The sequence below is a fragment of the Melozone crissalis genome, unplaced genomic scaffold (genome assembly GCF_028551555.1).
Source record: "Melozone crissalis strain CALT ecotype California unplaced genomic scaffold, PUWL_Pcris_2 ptg000254l_1, whole genome shotgun sequence".
Lineage (NCBI taxonomy): Eukaryota > Metazoa > Chordata > Aves > Passeriformes > Passerellidae > Melozone > Melozone crissalis.
In genome coordinates this window covers 310,514-327,041 of record NW_026536012.1, presented here as the reverse complement: position 1 = coordinate 327,041, position 16,528 = coordinate 310,514, and the positions used below count along the sequence as shown (strand labels likewise).

General features: G+C 54.6%; 1 protein-coding gene across 1 annotated transcript; it reads right to left on the bottom strand.

Annotated features, from left to right (window-relative positions):
• Window positions 1–3,214: 3,214 nt before the first annotated feature.
• On the bottom strand, window positions 3,215–16,528 carry IL12RB2 (interleukin 12 receptor subunit beta 2). Its single transcript, XM_054294564.1, has 15 exons — window positions 16,471–16,528; window positions 15,277–15,603; window positions 14,790–14,904; window positions 14,160–14,338; window positions 13,799–13,938; window positions 13,112–13,256; window positions 11,402–11,481; window positions 8,909–9,125; window positions 7,665–7,865; window positions 6,447–6,548; window positions 6,215–6,370; window positions 4,939–5,073; window positions 4,554–4,641; window positions 3,839–3,938; window positions 3,215–3,601 (listed from the first exon to the last, which is right to left on the bottom strand). Exons 1-15 carry the CDS (start codon window positions 16,526–16,528, stop codon window positions 3,215–3,217), a joined length of 2,430 nt encoding a protein of 809 aa, XP_054150539.1.

The following is a 16,528-nucleotide window of genomic DNA, read 5'->3' as shown; positions in this document are numbered from 1 at the left end:
CTCAACACTTCACCTCTCCATCCAAATGCAGCTCTGGCTCAGTGCAGTGCTCAGGATCTGCTTGGGACATCACCAAGGAAAGTTTTTCCAGGGAATGATTGTAAGAAATTCCTTCTCCCTCAAAATCCACCATAGGTTCAGTTTCTTCCCTGTGTATCCCTTCAATGCACAAAAGGGGTTGAGTGAATGGCTAATAGGGGATTTTGTAGGGGTTTTATCAGCATTTGGTAGGAGAATTGGAACAAATCTCCCATTTTATTTCATGTTTTCCTCTTTGGCCGTTAGAGCATGTTGGTAGTTTTGTAGGTAGGTAGAAAACGAAAGGTAACCCCCTATTTTTGTAAAAACTGTGCAGGACAGGCAGGAAGTGTTGGAGACCTTGGAATGTGGAATAGCAGCCTGCTCAGCTGGGGTGTTAGCAGCTGCCTTTGCTTTTCCTGAGCTGTTCTCCACCAGAGCTCCAGTTGGGACCCGCTGTGAGTACCATGGATCAGTTCCCTCACCTGCATCTCCAGCCCCAGGCAGGAGGAGGAGGCAGATTTTCCATCTGAGGGTGGGAGAATCCCTTGGTTCTCCTGACTCTGCTCTGAGTGTTGTAGGAGCTCAGCTGTTCCTTCTCCCACTGCCTGGTGGGATGTGCTGCCCTTCCACCTTGGGGACAGCCTGATAACACCCAAACAGGTGGAGCAGAGCTTTCCCTGGACACAGCCCCTTCTGGATCCAAACTGCTATTCCAGTTGCCGCCCAGGTGATGTTGCTGGCTGGATTTTCCCTTTTTCTGCTCTAGAGCATTCCCACATGGCACCTAGAGTGATTTTCAACACAGCTTGTAACTCAAAATTGGTCGTTCTGCCAGATGTAAATTCACCTCTTTCAGTCCATTTGTGTCAAGAACTAAAACTGTGAACATTTATCTTTAATATTGGTGGGTGTTAACTGAAATAAAGGTTTATTTTCATGCTCTTTTAAAAACAATGTGCTGAAAACCACATGGAAATGAAACCACTGAGGTTCCTAGTGGCTCACCTAGGGTCTGCCCCAGGAAGTCCAGTTTGCATTCCAATTCCCAGGATGGATTTTGCCTTGGAAAAGCATCTCCTAAGTAGGTTATTAGTGATGAATGAACTTGCTTTTAGTAACATTCTCTGTCCTCTTGCTTGCTCCTGCTGTCACACTGAATCTAGGGGACTGCAACTTTTAAATTCTCATCCTTTGGAAAAGAGAGCAGAGAAAGTTGGAGGTGTGCAGCAGATTGGCTGTGGAATGAGCAAGGGCAAGGTTTGAGCAGGGGAGTTATCAGAGCTGGAATGCTGGGAGGGAGCAGGGGGGGTTGATTGGTCAGCTCCAAGAGTTAGCTGTGTGGGAAAGGACAAGGATTCTCCTGGAATGTCAGAAATCAGAGGGAATGTGTGGTGGAGCTGAGCCCACCTGTAACTGTACTCACAGGGATGGCTTTGCAAAGACAGAGCTCTGGTTTAATAAACCCAACACTCACAGCCAGCTGTGCCACTTGCAGCTGTGCCAGCTTCTGCTTCCCCAGGGTCACCCCAGGACCCACCTCCCTGCCTTGGGCACTCTGGGCTGCTCTGCCCCAGCCAGGTTCCACTGGGGTGTCCCCAGGACAGCCAGACCTGGTATTGCTGCTGGAAAGGGTGTCCTGGGGGGGAATCACCTCCTGGGATGCTCAGGGACAGCGCTGGGAGACTGCCAGGCTGGAGTCACAGAGCTCTGCTCCTTGTCTCTTGGAGTGAGGCTGGACACGAATCCCACTTTGTGATTGATTTGGAGATTTGTGGGGTGAGGACAAAATTAATTCCAATCCTTAGGGTGAGGTAGAAAATCAGCATTCAGACAAATATGAATGGCAAAATAGTGCTTTATGAAAAAAACCTGGTTTTTGGCATCTGATTTGCCTTTCTAGCCCAGTTTGGTTTGCAGAGCTGACTGGAGGGGCTGAGTTGTGGTGCTCAGGCAGAACCCTCTCAGCAGGGTGGTTCCCAGGCAGCAGGTTCTGCTTTTTTGGATGTCTGACCCAGTTCTGAGGGAGATGTTTGCCTTTGGTGCCACCCAGCCAGGTGACACAGGTGGGAGCAGAGCTCAGAAGCCCAAAGTGCTGTGGCTGAGCTGGTATTTGGCAATAGCCAAATCTGCACTTGAGTGGTGGCGGCAGCAGCTCTGTCCCTGCTTGGGGATGCTCCAGGTAAGTTCATACCTGGGCTGCTCCTTCTCTAACTGCAACCTTTCAGCTTTAGTTTTAATTTTTAATTGTTCTGTGTAAAGCTGGAGCTTGACCAGAGAAAACAACAGGAAGCCAAGTTCAGATTTCCAACATTTTATTTCTATACACACACACCTGGTAAACAAAGTCATTAAATGTGTAACACCCTTGCAGCCTGTAATTAGAACACTCCAATAAATCACTGAAATTCCTCTTGACAATCCATTTGACTGAGTACAGATGCTGCCTGATGCTTTAGTTCTGGTGAGGAATTTTCCTGCCCTGAGCTGAGGCAAGGAAGGGGCCCTGGCTCTGGTGCTGTGTCCCCTGTGGGTCTGGTGACACTGGGGACTCGACTTGGTGCCAGGGGAGGAACAAGAGGTGCTGAGCTGTTCCATCCTTCCCTTTTGCAGTTTCATCCTTCCCTTTTGCAGTTCCATCCTTCCCTTTTGCAGTTCCTTGCTCTTCCTGGTGGAAATGATGATTTTTAACTCTGATTCTGGAACAGGGCTGGAGGCAGCCCAGGCTGCAGGAAGGGCTCCCCAAATCCCCAAAATCCAGCTCTGGCATCCCCAGTGTGCCTCTGCAGAGGAGCAGCCACGTCCTAAGGTGAGGTGTGACTGGGGAAGGGTTTTGTCACTCGGAGGTGTCACACGTGAGGGACTGGATTGGGTGTGCTGAAACACTGAAATATTTCATAAATGCTAAAATCCAGGCTGGGCTCACATCAAAACACACTGAAATACTCTGTAAAGTGCCAAGATCCCGGCTGAACTCACATTGAAACACCAAATACTCTGTAAAGTGCCAAGATCCAGGCTGAGCTCACATTGAAAACACCGAAATGCTTTGTAAAATGCCAAAACCCAGGCTGAGCTCGCATCAAAACACACCGAAATGCTTTGTAAAGTGCCAAAATTGCTGCCGGGCTCACATCGAAGTACTCTAAAGTGCCAGAATTCTTGCCGGGCTCACACCGCCCCCTGCCTCCCTGGGTCAGGAGCTGCCGCTGAGTTTCACTCGGTCCAGAGTCAGGTTCCCCGGGCAGCCGAGGGCGGCGGGCAGGAACGCCGAGGTCGGGAACACGGACAGGGGGCTGGGCTCGGGCTCGGGGGCCGGCTCCGGGGCCGGGCCGCCGGGGTTGCAGATGTACTCGGCCGCGGGCTCGGGGGGCTCCATCGCCTCCAGCAGCAGCCGCTGGTACAGCTCCGGCAGCCGCTGCTCCTCCGCTGCCCACTCGCCGTGCCCCCCGCTGCCAGCGCTGCCCGCCTCCTCCTTGTCCGGGGGCTCGGGCCGGGCCGGGCTCTCCTGCACCGGGCTCGCTTCGGGCTCCTCGAAGGCGCCGCCGGGCAGGAAGGGGCTGGAGGGAGCGCTGAGCTCCGCCTGCGGGGGACACGGAGTGAATCCCGGAGTGAATCCCGGCACGGAGCTCCGGGACGCGCTCCCCACGGCCGCTCGTCCCGCTGGAAACGGGAGAGCTGCGCTTTAATTCCCCCAGCAGAGATTATCTGCTGCCACAGATTGCTGGATTTGCTGCTTCGGGAGATTACTGGCTCGCACGGCTCCAATTGCTTTTTTAATGAAGGGTGTGGGATTAGAAGGAAAACCCCTCTAATTTACCTTGGCAGCCGCTAAGCTCTTGGCCCACGAGGCGTTGGCAGGGTCGGGAATGGCTTTGCTCTGCCACTGCGGCAGCAGGAGGGACAGGAGCCGCTGCAACCTGCAGGGGGATACATGCAATTAAAAACGTGAATGGTGAGACCTGCAGCGCCCGTGTGCTCCTCGGGTGGGGAATTAACCCAGGTGTGATCGTGGATCCGCCCTCAGAGCTCTTGGCTGGGTGGGTATAATTCCCAGGGATTGCTCCCCTTCAGTTTGGTTTCAAGATCTGGTTGAAAATTCACAGTATCTATGGGATACAGGTGTATTTTAAGCTCAGAGCCTGTTTTTATTATCATTCATGTACCTGAAACCTTAATTTTTAACAATCCTCACTGTTCCATGCTCATGAAGGGGCATGACCATCCTATGGTCATGGGAAAGGGACAAAGGGAAAATGTTTTTAAACTGAAAGAGGATCTATTTAGATTAGATGGGAGTGAAGATTTTTAAAATGCCCTGGCACAGGGTGCCCAGAGTAGCTGTGGCTGCCCCTGGATCCCTGGCAGTGCTCAAGGCCAGGCTGGACACCTTGGGGCAGTGGGAGGGGTCCCTGCCATGGCAGGGTGGCACTGGGTGGGATTTAAGATCTCTCCCAACCCAAGCCTTTGTGGGATTTAATCCCTCCTGATAACCACCCTGGTTTTACTGGGACACAGCTGATGGATCCACTCACACTCTCCTTGCTGGAGGCACAGAACAAAGGCAGGCTGAGAGGACGAAGAAGCTGCAGATGAGCCCCAGAGTCAGCCAGTCCCCAGCACCTGGAATGCAGAGCAGCCACCATTCAGCTCCAGCAGAAAGAGGAAAAAAACCCCAAATCTTTCTGTGCTCCATGGATAAACCACCCTTCACCACAGAGGAAAGAGCACAGCACTTCGGAATTTGAAGGCAAAGAAAAAGATTCCACATCCCAAACCCAGCTGAGACTGCAAATCTTCAGCACCAAGAGATCTTCAGAACACTTGGAGAGCTCCAGTGACTGCAGAGGAGCAGGGAAAGCGTTCCCAGAGAGCAGGAAAGGGGATCCAGGGCCAGGAGCACCCACACCGTGTCCTCACCGTCCAGGCAGACGCTGTCGCTGTTGCCCCGGGGCCCCTCCCCGGCCGCGGTCGCCGCTGTCACCCAGAGCTCGTGGGGCTCGCCCGGCTCCAGGTGAGGGAGGTGCAGGGAGCGAGGAGCCCCGGCGGGAACGGCTGCGGGAAAACGGGGATGGAAATGGAGAGCCTGGCACCGGAATTACTGCCTGCAGCTGGAACCGGGCTCTCCGTGAAGGCAGGATGGGGAGGAAGAGGAAGAGGAATAGGAAAAAAGAAAAGGAAGAAGAATAAAAGGGGGAAAAGAGAAGGAAGAAGAAGAGGAGGAGGAGGACTAAGGAAAAAGAAAAGGAAGACGAGTAAGAGAAAAAAAAAGAGGAAGAGGAACACAAATAAGGGAATGAATAGGAAGAAGAGGAAGAAGCAGAAGAAGAGGGGAAAAGAGAAGGAAGAAGAGGAGAAAGAGGAATAAGGAAAAAGAAAAAGAAGATGAGTAAGAGAAAAAAAGAAGAGGAAGAGGAAGAAGAGGAGGAATAGGAAGAAGAGGAGGAGGAATAAGGAAAAAGAAAAGTAAGAAGAATAAGAGGGGAAAAGAGAAGGAAGAAGAGCAGGAAGAGGTTTAAGGAAAAAGAAAAGGAAGATGAGTAAGAGAAAAAAAAGGAGGAGGTGGAAGATGAATAAGAGGAGGAATAGAAAGAAGAAAAGGAAGAAGAATAAAAGGGGAAAGGAGGAGGAAGAAGAAGAAGAGGCAGAAGAGGATTAAGGAAAAAGAAACGGAAGATGAGTAAGAGAAAAAAAGAAGAGGAAGATGAATAAGAGGAAGAATAGGAATAAGAAGAGGAGGAGGAATTAGGAAAAAGAAAAGGAAGAAGAATAAGAGGGAAAAAGAGAAAGAAGAGGAAGAGGATTAAGGAAAAAGAGAAGGAAGATGAGTAAGAGAAAAAAAGAAGAGGAAGATGAATAAGAGGAGGAATAGGAAGAAGAGGAGGAGGAGGAGTAAGGAAAAAGAAAAGGAAGAAGAAGAGGAAAATGGAGGAGGAAGAGAAGTAAGAGGGGGAATAGGAAGAAGAAGCAGAAGAAAGAAGAATAAGAAGAGGAATAAGAGGAGGAAGAAGAAAAATAAAAGGAGAAGAGAAGATGAGGAAGGTAAGGAAGAAAAAGATAAAGAGGAATAAGAAGAGGAGGAAGAAGAATAGGAGGAGCAGGGAGAAGTGATATTTTCAGGCTGAAAGTGATCCCACAGGAGACCCTCAGCAATGACAGGGGAGCAGGGGAAGCATTTCCAGTGCCAGGCACTCACTGTGGACCTCGGGCTGGCCCTGCCCATCCTTCCTGTGCAGGTAGATGTGGTACCCAGTGATGCAGCCCCTCTGCTGGGGCGCTGGGATCTCCTCCCAGGAAACCAGGACGCCGCTGGCCCAGGGGGTGCTGAACATCTGCGGCCCAGCTGAGGGGGCTGCAAGGCACAGGAGTGGTGTTAGAGCTGGGCTTAAACGCCTTACAAACACCTGGACAGCATTCCTGGGGTTTACCTTGAGCTGTGGAGTTTCCCCTGACTGATGCTGCCTGCCCAGCTCTGTCCTGATAAAGTGCAGACACGTGGATCTGATAGCAGACGTTATCTCTGATGTGCTCTGGGGGGAGAAATTGCAGCTGCAGAGCTGCTCCTGCAGGGATTTGGGGGAGAAATCGCAGCTGCAGAGCTGCTCCTGCAGGGATTTGGGGGAGAAATCGCAGCTGCAGAGCTGCTCCTGCAGGGATTTGGGGGAGAAATCGCAGCTGCAGAGCTGCTCCTGCAGGGATTTGCAGTCAGGGCAGAAATATTGCAGCGGCTGCTTAAATCTGAGATAAATCTTGTGATTATTGATAGATCTTTCATAAAGAAGGGAAAGAATTTTTTTCTGATCTATTGAGCCTGGCAGAGCCTTACTGGGCTTTAAACTGGAAATTAATGGTTGCCCACTGCCAGAAGAAAGGGATAAATAGGATATTGGGAAGGAATTGTTCCCTGGCAGGGTGGGCGGGCCCTGGCACAGGGTGCCCAGAGCAGCTGTGGCTGCCCCTGGATCCCTGGAAGTGATTTTAGTAAAAATGATAGAAATATATAGAAAATATATAGAATATATAGAAATATATAGACTATAGAATATGGACTATACATAAATATATTTATATATATATATAAATGTATAGAAATGTATAGAAATATAGACTCCCAAACTGGTTTGGCTTGGGAGGGACCTCAATGCCCATCCAGTGCCACCCCTGCCATGGCAACACCCCCCACCATCCCAGGCTGCTCCAAGCCCCATCCAGCCTGGCTGAGGAGCCCAAATTCCCACCTGACTTGTTGCCAAGGATATTTTCCAACCAAGCTGGTGCCGTGCCAGCCCGGGGTGACATTACCTGCTATCACAGGTGGCATTACTGCTATCACAGGTGGCATTACTGCTGTCACAGGTGACATTACCTACTATCACAGTGGACACGTGACATTACCTACTATCACAGTGGACATTTCCTGCTGTCACAGGTGACATTCCCTGCTGTCACAGGTGACATTACTGCTGTCACAGGTGACATTACTGCTGTCACAGTGGACAGGTGGCATTACTGCTGTCACAGGAGGCATTCCCTGCTATCACAGTGGACATTTCCTGCTGTCACAGGTGACATTCCCTGCTGTCACAGGTGACATTACTGCTGTCACAGTGGACAGGTGGCATTACTGCTATCACAGGAGGCATTACCTGCTATCACAGTGGACAGGTGTGTCGGGGGCAGCTTCACCCAGCTGTGGGGGGGCTGCAGCTGTGGCTCCCCCCAGGGCTCTGCCCACTCCACCAGGTACCCCCCGAGGGGCAGGGCGGCTCCGGCAGGGGGGCTCCAGCTCACCAGGATGCTGCTGTTCCCCAGGCCCACGGCGCTGACGCGCTGGGGAGGGGGCAGATCTGGCAGGGGAGAACAAAACCCAGAGTCAGCACAAGGTTCTGGCAGCCTCAGTCCACCCAGCGATGTGGGGTTTGCTGGGTCTCATCCACTTTGGCACCGTGGGGAGGATAAAATGAATTGTAGTGAAAGGGAAGGTGCTGATGGCAGGGTGAGGGTTTGCTGGCAGGATCAGCGACATTCCTGCCTTTTCTCATGGATGGGACACCCACAGCTCGGCCTGGCTGTGCCATCCCAAGCTCTGGCAGGGCACAACCCAGCACCCTGCCCCAATGGAGGCACTGGGATGTGGAGCTGCTGCGGTGATTCCAGAGGAGGAACGGGGACATCCCGAGGGCTGGAGCCCCTCTGGCTGGGAGAGCAGGAACCGCAGGGAAAGGGGATCTGCACGTCCCTGAGGGTCACTGAGGTGAGCACAAGGCGGAGGCACCGCAACCCCTGCAGGGGTGTGGCCCGGCAGGGGTGTGGCCCGGCAGGGGTGTGGCACAGCAGGGGTGTGGCCCGGTAGGGGTGTGGCCTGGTAGGGGTGTGGCCTGGTAGGGGTGTGGCCCAGCAGGGATGTGGCCCGGCAGGGGTGTGGCCGGTAGGGGTGCGGCCTGGCAGGGGTATGGCCCAGCGGGAGTGTGGCCCGGCAGGGGTGTGGCCCGGCAGGGGTGTGGCCCGGTAGGGGTGTGGCCCGGCAGGGGTGTGGCCCAGCGGGAGTGTGGCCCAGCAGGGGTGTGGCCCGGCAGGGGTGTGGCCCGGCAGGGGTGTGGCCCGGTAGGGGTGTGGCCCGGTAGGGGTGTGGCACGGCAGGGATGTGGCCCGGCAGGGGTGTGGCCCGGTAGGGGTGTGGCACAGCAGGGGGGTGTGGCCCAGCAGGGGTGTGGCCCGGCAGGGGTGTGGCCCGGTAGGGGTGTGGCCCGGTAGGGGTGTGGCACAGCAAGGTGTGGCCCAGCAGGGGTGTGGCCCAGCAGGGGGGTGTGGCACAGCAGGGGCGTGGCACAGGGGAGGTGTGGCCCAGCAGAGCAGTTCTCCCAGCCATCCCCAGCCGCAGGAGCCTTACCTGGGCTGCCCAGGTGTGTCAGGACGGTGGCAGGGGCGGAGCTGCCCCGCGGGCTCTGCGCTGTCACCGTCACCCTGTGCCCCGCCCTGGGGGTCACCCTGGAGAAGCTGGTCTGGGTGGTGCGGTGGGACTGCGCCGGGAGCTTCCCCTGCTCCAGGGCTTCCAAGGTCACGTTGTAGCACAGGATCCTCCCTCCTGCCTCCCACCTGCTCAGAGCCTGCGGGGACAGGGCCTCTGTCACCGGCTGTGAACGAGGGGCTGCCCCCTGGGAGTGCTGGGGATGGGCACGGAGGGACAGCACACAGGGAATGGCTTTACAGGGACACAGGGCAGGGAGGGATGGGATGTTGGGAATCGGGAATTGTTCCTGGCAGGGTGGGCAGGCCCTGGCACAGGATGCTCACAGAAATTTTGGCTGCCCCTGGATCCCTGGCAGTGCCCAAGGCCAGGCTGGACACTGGGGCTGGAGCACCTGGGACAGTGGGAGGTGTCCCTGCCAGGACAGGGGTGGCACTGGGTGGGATTTAAGGTCCATCCCAATCCAAACCATTCCAGGATTTATTTGTCCCACCCAATTCCAGTTTTGCTGTGATAGCACACTGAAACCCTTCCTGCCCTGAGGACATTGAAACCCTTCCTGCCCTCAAGCTGAATTCACACTTTTTTTTTCACTGAACGCCACACTTTTTCACAAGGAAGGCAAAAAAAAGATGATCAGCTGCTCAGCTGGATTTGTCAAAATGACCAGGTTTTGCTTGGGAGGAAAACCCTGGATTTTACTTAAAGCCACCATAAAGAATTATTTAAATTGAGCCACTCAGAGCACACACCTCTGCCAGTCTGCGGAACACCACACCCTGGTTTTACTCCCCTCTGGGCGCCTGCAGTTGTAGTCTCAGTTTTAGTTTCCTGATGTTTCTGTGACATTAATTCATTTATTTAGCTGATGTTTGTCATAATGAAACAAAGCACAAACCAAAACGTTTGCAAAGCTTTGGGAGCAGCTCAGGCCTGAGGCAGCGCTGCAAACCTGCTGAAGTTAAATTTTCAACCCTTTTCCTGGGTGTTTGTGTGAGAACAAGGGCACACCCTGGGTAGGAAGTGGTGCTGAGTGTCAGCCTGGCCTGGGAGCTGCAGTGAAACCTCTAAAGGCAGTTTATTACCCTGTTTTATGAATGATGCTGCAGGAAGTTACCCCTGATAAAGAAAGTGCTGCAAGATAAAGGTCTGCAAGCTGAAGCCACAAAGTCTGGGGTCACAGAATTACATGAGAATTTCTGCTTTCACTTGCAGCGTGGTGTTGTGTGGGGGGAACACAGTGAATTTTTTTACCCAACTCTGGTGGGTTTTAAACCAAATTCTGTGTGGAATGTGCCCTGTGGGGTTCCAGCCCCCAGCTCTGCCCAGCAGACCCCAAAAATGCTGTCAGGTGGGGAATGTGGAGAGGGGCTTGGGATAAAGGGAGGGACGGACAGGACACAGGGAATGGCTCCCACTGCCAGAGGGCAGGGCTGGATGGGAGATTGGGAATTGGGAATTGTTCCTGAGAGGGTGGGGAGGGGTTGGATGGAATTCCCAGATTTGCTGTGGCTGCCCCTGGATCCCTGGCAGTGCCCAAGGCCAGGCTGGATGGGTTTGGAGCAGCCTGGGACAGTGGAGGTATCCCTGCCATGGAACAGGATGACATTCAGGATCCCTCCCAATCCAAACAATTCTGGCATTCCGTGAAATTGCAGGCAGAAAAATGCTGATGAGTAAGAGGAGGAATAGGGACGGGACCCTTGGTCTGTGTCTCTGTCCCTCGGAACTGGTGAAACCTTTGTGCTCCTTCCCTGCCATCCTGAAAATCATCATTTCCCCTCTCACCTGGCTCTGGTTTCATTTCCCCTCTCACCTGGCTGGGTTTTGCTGCCTCTGCTGGGCTATCCTGGGTTACCAGGTGTGCCTGGGGCTGTGTGTTCTATCCCATCTGTCAGAGGTGGGGCAGTTGTCTCTGTTCATTGGGCAGCTTTCTTTATCCCTCCCATACCCAATCCTCCCTCCAGGAGATCTCTGCTGTCCATGGGCCATTAATTATTAATTATCTGCTGTCCATGGCCAGTGAGTGTCCCTGCATGGCTGATCCAATCCCATCATCCCATGGGGAGATGCTCCGCCCAGGGGAGGAGCCAAGCATTCCTACCTGGGTACAATCTGAGCTTTGGGACAACAGAAACAGCCTTTCCCTGCATTCCCAGAGGAGCAGCTTTCTCCTGCTCTCACTCTGGCAGGTTTGTTTTGTATTTCTGCATTTTCATTTTATTTTTATTTTTTCCCTAATAAGGACCCTGTAATTCCTTCTCCCGCATCTTTGCCTGAGAGCCCCTTAATTTCAAAATTATAACAATTAGGAGGGAGGGGGAATCCTTTACATTCTCCATTTAAGGAGGCTCCTGCCCTCCTGAGCAGGCACCTGTCTGTTCCAGCCAGGCCGTGGGGTCTCACTGCACTCACCTTCCAGAAAAAGGAGAGGTTCTGGAGCCCTGAGCCCAGCTCCTGCTGCCGGTACCACACATCCAGGGTCCCTGTTGGCACTGGAGACAGGGAAAAGCAGAGCAGAGGCAGTGGTTGGGGCTTGGAGCCGACAAACAAGGAGGTAAAACCCCTGAGAAAATTCAAATGTAATCCTTTAAATGGCCCTGAAGTGCTGCAGGGTGTGATAACCCGGGTTTGCTGCTGTTTGGCTGCTTTGAGGGTGGGATCAGGAGGAGAACAAGAACCCAGGGAGAGGAGCTGGGGTGTCCTGACCTCAGTAAATCTGGGTGGCTCCCAGGGGAAGCCACACATCAGAGCACAGCATTAGCTCCTGTCTTTGCATAAATTTGAGGCTCCTCAAGGTCCTTGGGCTTGGCTCCATCCATCCCAGAATAACAGGCAGCCTCGGATGAGGGCGTTTAGGGGATGTGTGGGATTTTACTGTCCAGTAAATGCCTTTAACAGCTTCAACCCCTGTTCCTTCCACAGTTCTGACTGGAAACTCTTGGTATTTTGAAGAAACCTCCCAAAATGGCATCAAAAGGAAGAGCTGGCTCCCAAAATCCAGCACCAGAGGTGAATGGGGAAGGAAAGCTGAGGGGACAGGGGATGGCAGAGCTTTGCTCCTTGAGCAGCACCAGCTCATCAATTGAAGCATGATCATTGACAGCTGGAGCAGGGGCAGCTGAGGAGCACCAGGGCTGTGGCACAAACCCCTCCAGGTCAGCACGATGGGAGCAGCTTGTCCTGGGGTGACTGCAGAGAGAGACAGGAACAGAAACAAAAAGCAGCAGCAGAAATAAAACCAGAGCACTGGCTGCAAGCTCGGAGCAGAAAAATCCCAATATGGGATTGCATCTGCTGCCCTCCAGCCTGGCTTTGAAAGCCTGTGAGCCACACGAACCGGGGCTTTGGCAGCTCACACAAAAAGGAGCAGGAGCAAGAATTTCTCCTTGGGAAGGGTTGATTTTGGGTGATAACTTGTGGAGAAGCTCAGCTCCTGCAGCACCGGGCGGTGGGGAGGCGCCCAGAGCTGCTCATGTGCAGCCTCCCCTCGCTCTGAGGGCACAAAGCTCAGCTGAAAACCCCCGGGGCAGGGTGGGGGTGACAGCCACAGACTCGGGGTGCAACCAAACGGGGAGAAGGCTGTTGAGAGGAAGGTGGGGGAGGCAGGGAAAAGTTCACACCTCCCAAATCAATCAATGTCTCTTACAGAAATCGCTGCTGTCACGGGGGAAAGGGGAACTGGGTGAGTCAGAACAGCACCAGCCCCACGGGCTGGCAGTAATTCACAAAAACGAGCAGCCAAAGCCAAGCTGGAGAGCAGAGAATCGCAGAATTACTGGGGCAATCATCTCATTCCAACCCCCAAATCCTTCAGCTCTTCTCAGGGAGCTCTGGTTTGGAGCAGCTTCACTCTTTGCTCATTAAAAACGCAATTTTCTTACAGAAACTTCTCCCTGTTGGCTCGGGGTCTGGATGTGGAGCTTGCCCAGAGGAGCCCAGCAGCAATTTGGGCTCCTGAGCTGGAGTTTGCTGTGGGTGCAGAGCCCAGAGCTGGCTCAGGCAGGGCAGATCTTTACCAATTTCCCAGTTTAACACCAATTCACCTTTACCTGCTGCCGGGGTGCTGCCCTGGGCAGGGCAGATCTTTACCAATTTCCCAGTTTAACACCAGTTCACCTTTACCTGCTGCTGGGGTGCTGCCCTGGCTGCTGCTCCAGTCGCTCCACAGCCCCCGGCCCGGCAGCATCCTGCAGCTCACCTGGAACTCGTGGGCTGTGTCGGGCTCCAGCCCCTGCAGGTGGAATCTCTCCCTGCTGAGGCTCTCCACCTTCAGTGGGGATGGAGAAATTGGTGTTAGACTCCCGAGGAAACGAGGGCTGCAGGCAGCGAGAGGCCGAGCTACAAATTCAGACACGGATTTAAAAACAGCAGCCTCAGAAACTCAAAGAATGATGCAAGGGAATCGTCAGGCCTGCAGGGTTTAATCTGAAAAATCCCTCATAGCAAAATCTCTATTTTAAAAGCTCCCAGCAAAGCGTTCTTTTTGCCACTTACAGTAAAAATTTCATGGAATCGTGGAATGGTTGGGTTGGGTTGGGCTGTCCCAGCCTGGCCTTGGGCACTGCCAGGGATCCAGGGGCAGCCACAGCAAATCTGGGAATTCCATCCCAACCCCTCTCCAGGGAATAATTCCTGATTTCCAATATCCCATCTCAATCTACCTTCTTTCAACTCCCAGCCATTCCCTGTGTGCTGTCCCTCCATCCCTGTCCCCAGTCCCTCTGCAGCTCTCCTGGAGCCCCTTCAGGCCCTGCCAGGGGCTCTCTCCTGCCCAGCAGCTGCAGAATTCCAGAATCCCATCAGGATTACCGTGCTCCAGCCGTGCCTGCCGAGGGGACGGTGCCTCAGCCTGCAGTGCTGGGCCTGTGCCTCGTGGTGCCACACGATGGTGCAGCTGGTGCCTGAGGAATCATCAAATTCCACCGAAAACTCGGGAGGGAGCGGCTTCACTGGCACCCAAACAGAGAAACAAACAGAGAAACAAACAGAGAAACAAACAGGGCTCAGTGAGGCAGCACGGCCCTGAAGGGGGTCAGGTGGGAAATAGGATTGTTGCTTTAGGCTGGATGGGTGGTTTTTCCAAGAGGTTTAATGTTTAACGTTTTTTCCAAAAGGTTCTGACTATTTTCAGGTGTCCCCAAGGTCTGGAGCTGTCTGAGGGGTGCCTTACCTATGTCTACCAGCGTGAAGGTGAGCGGCTGGGAAGAGGCATTTCCTAATGGATTGGAGGCAGAAACCACCACGCTGTAATTGGAGCCAAAATCCAGCCTGCTCAGAGCCCCAGAGCCAAACAACACCTGGCTGGGAGCTTCTTCTGGAAAGGAAAAGGTGTTGGTGCCGTTGGAGAGCCTGGAGCAGGAGCAGAGGATTGGTTGGGTTTCTGTGGAGCAGGAAAGGTGAGCTCTGGGGTGTGGGGTGTCCTGGTTTAGGGATTCACCCCAGGACAGGGTCAATCCTGGGGTGTGGGGTGTCCTGGTTTAGGGATTCACCCCAGGACAGGGTCAATCCTGGGGTGTGGGGTGTCCTGGTTTAGGGATTCACCCCAGGACAGGGTCAATCCTGGGGTGTGGGGTGTCCTGGTTTAGGGATTCACCCCAGGACAGGGGGACAGGGTCAGTCCTGGGGTGTGGGGTGTCCTGGTTTAGGGATTCACCCCAGGACATGGGCACAGGGCTCCCTTTCCAAAGGGATGGATTGGCACAGCCCCTTCACTGAACCCCGAGGGGGCTGGCAGGGCACGCTGAGGAAGCTGCTGCAGGGGATAATTAGGCGTTAATTGCATTGGCACCCCAGCACTCACTGTATCCCATAGGCAGTGGGGAGGTAGGTGAGCCTGCCCTTGTGCCAGGTGCAGGTGGGACGTCCCTGTGTCCCCTTCTGGATACAGGACACGTTCCTGGGCTCGTCTGGAGGGTCTGAAACAGAAATTCCTGTCAGTCCTGACATCCCTGATCTCTCAGGATGGTCCTTCAGGCCAACACCTCCATCCAGAGCAGGCTGCCCAGAGCTCCAGTGGCTCTCCCCAAAGATGTGGGTAGGGGACACGGAGGGGATGCAGGGCAGGGAGGGTGGTGTTTGCTCTGGGCAGGGACATTTGTTGAGCCTCCCTCCCCTCAGGAATATCAGAGCTGCCCAATTCCAGCCAGGAATATTCCCATGGGACTCCCAGCAGCAGCCCTGGACAAAGCCACCCCCTGGCAGTGCCTCTCGGGCTTCCCTCTCCCACAGGGGAGCTGCGAGAAGCAATGGAGAGCTTCGGGCAGCGATCCAGAAGGGATTTTCCTTACTGCCACAGTGGATATCGATGCCACAGATGAGCGCTGTCCTGCCCCCGCCGATGCACTTGCAGGTGAAGTAGTGCCTGCCCTGGGCGGTGACCAGCAGGGTTTTGCTCACCGAGCCCCCCTGGGCTCGGCTTTGCTCGGAGCTGTTGAGGAAAATCGCTGCCCGGCACCAGCCCCGTGCCCGCGGGGCTGCCAGCTGGCACGACAGGGTGACGTTGGTGCCCGCAGGGACGGCGCAGCAGGGGCTGGCGCTCATGGTGCCCTTGGCACAGAGCTCTGTGGCACCGCGGGCGGCTCTGCCGGCGCTCGCTGCCCCCCTCCTGCAGGGCCCTGCGAGGGAAAGGCAGGAACAGAACCCTCAGCAGAGCCCTCGCTGCCTGCAGGACGGGCTGTGCCCCAGCAGGAGCCTCCCCAGGGGTTCGGTGGGGAAATGCCAGGCTGCGCACAGGAACTGCTGGCACCTGTCTGGGATCAGCAGCCACGGGCCGCTCCCAGTCCCCAAAATCCCAGGTAAACACAGGTAAGAACTGCCAGAACCCTCCTTTTGTTGGGATGGGGAAAGTGCCTGGGTCAGCAGAGGAGCAGGAAGGACCTGGAGCCAGGCTGGGACACCTGGGGGGGCTCACCTGGAGAGGAGAAGGATCCAGGGAGAGCTCAGAGCCCCTGGCAGGGCCTGGAGGGGCTCCAGGAGAGCTGCAGAGGGACTGGGGACAGGGATGGAGGGACAGCACACAGGGAATGGCTGCCAGGGATGGATGGGAGATCGGGAATTGAAAATGTTCCCTGGCAGGGTGGGCAGGGGCTGGGCTGGAATTCCCAGAGCAGCTGTGGCTGCCCCTGGATCCCTGGCAGTGCCCAAGGCCAGGCTGGAGCACCTGGGACAGTGGGAGGTGTGCCTGCCATGGCAGGGGTGGCACTGGGTGGGATTTAAGGTCCTTCCACCCCAAACCCAAATTCTGGGATTCTGTGAACCCGTTTTTTCCTGTTTATGAGCTCTGCCTGTCCCAGTGCCTTTTCTCACAAACCCAACAGCTCTGCCTGGAACTGAAAACCAAACAAACTCCCTGCATCACTGATGAAACCCAGAAAGGAAAATGTTCACTGGCACTTGGGGCAGAAGCTGGAAAAACCCCACCCCAATTAGGCTGAGTGCTTCATCTCAGAGTTAATTGCTGTGTAGGAAGAAGCCTCTCTTACCTGCTGTGAGGTGCAGCACCAGCCACAGTGCTGAGGGCACGATCCGTGGAAATGGCAT

What these genes read in the sequence shown, in the direction of transcription:
- IL12RB2 (XM_054294564.1), bottom strand. Translation starts at nt 16,528, where the DNA reads ATGCCATTTCCACGGATCGTGCCCTCAGCACTGTGGCTGGTGCTGCAC. An exon ending in GGGAAACTCCACAGCTCAAG is followed by an intron (nt 6,371 to 6,446) that starts GTAAACCCCAGG and finishes TGTGCCTTGCAG; the next exon opens with CCCCCTCAGCTGGGCCGCAG. An exon ending in CGACAGCGTCTGCCTGGACG is followed by an intron (nt 4,642 to 4,938) that starts GTGAGGACACGG and finishes TCTGCATTCCAG; the next exon opens with GTGCTGGGGACTGGCTGACT.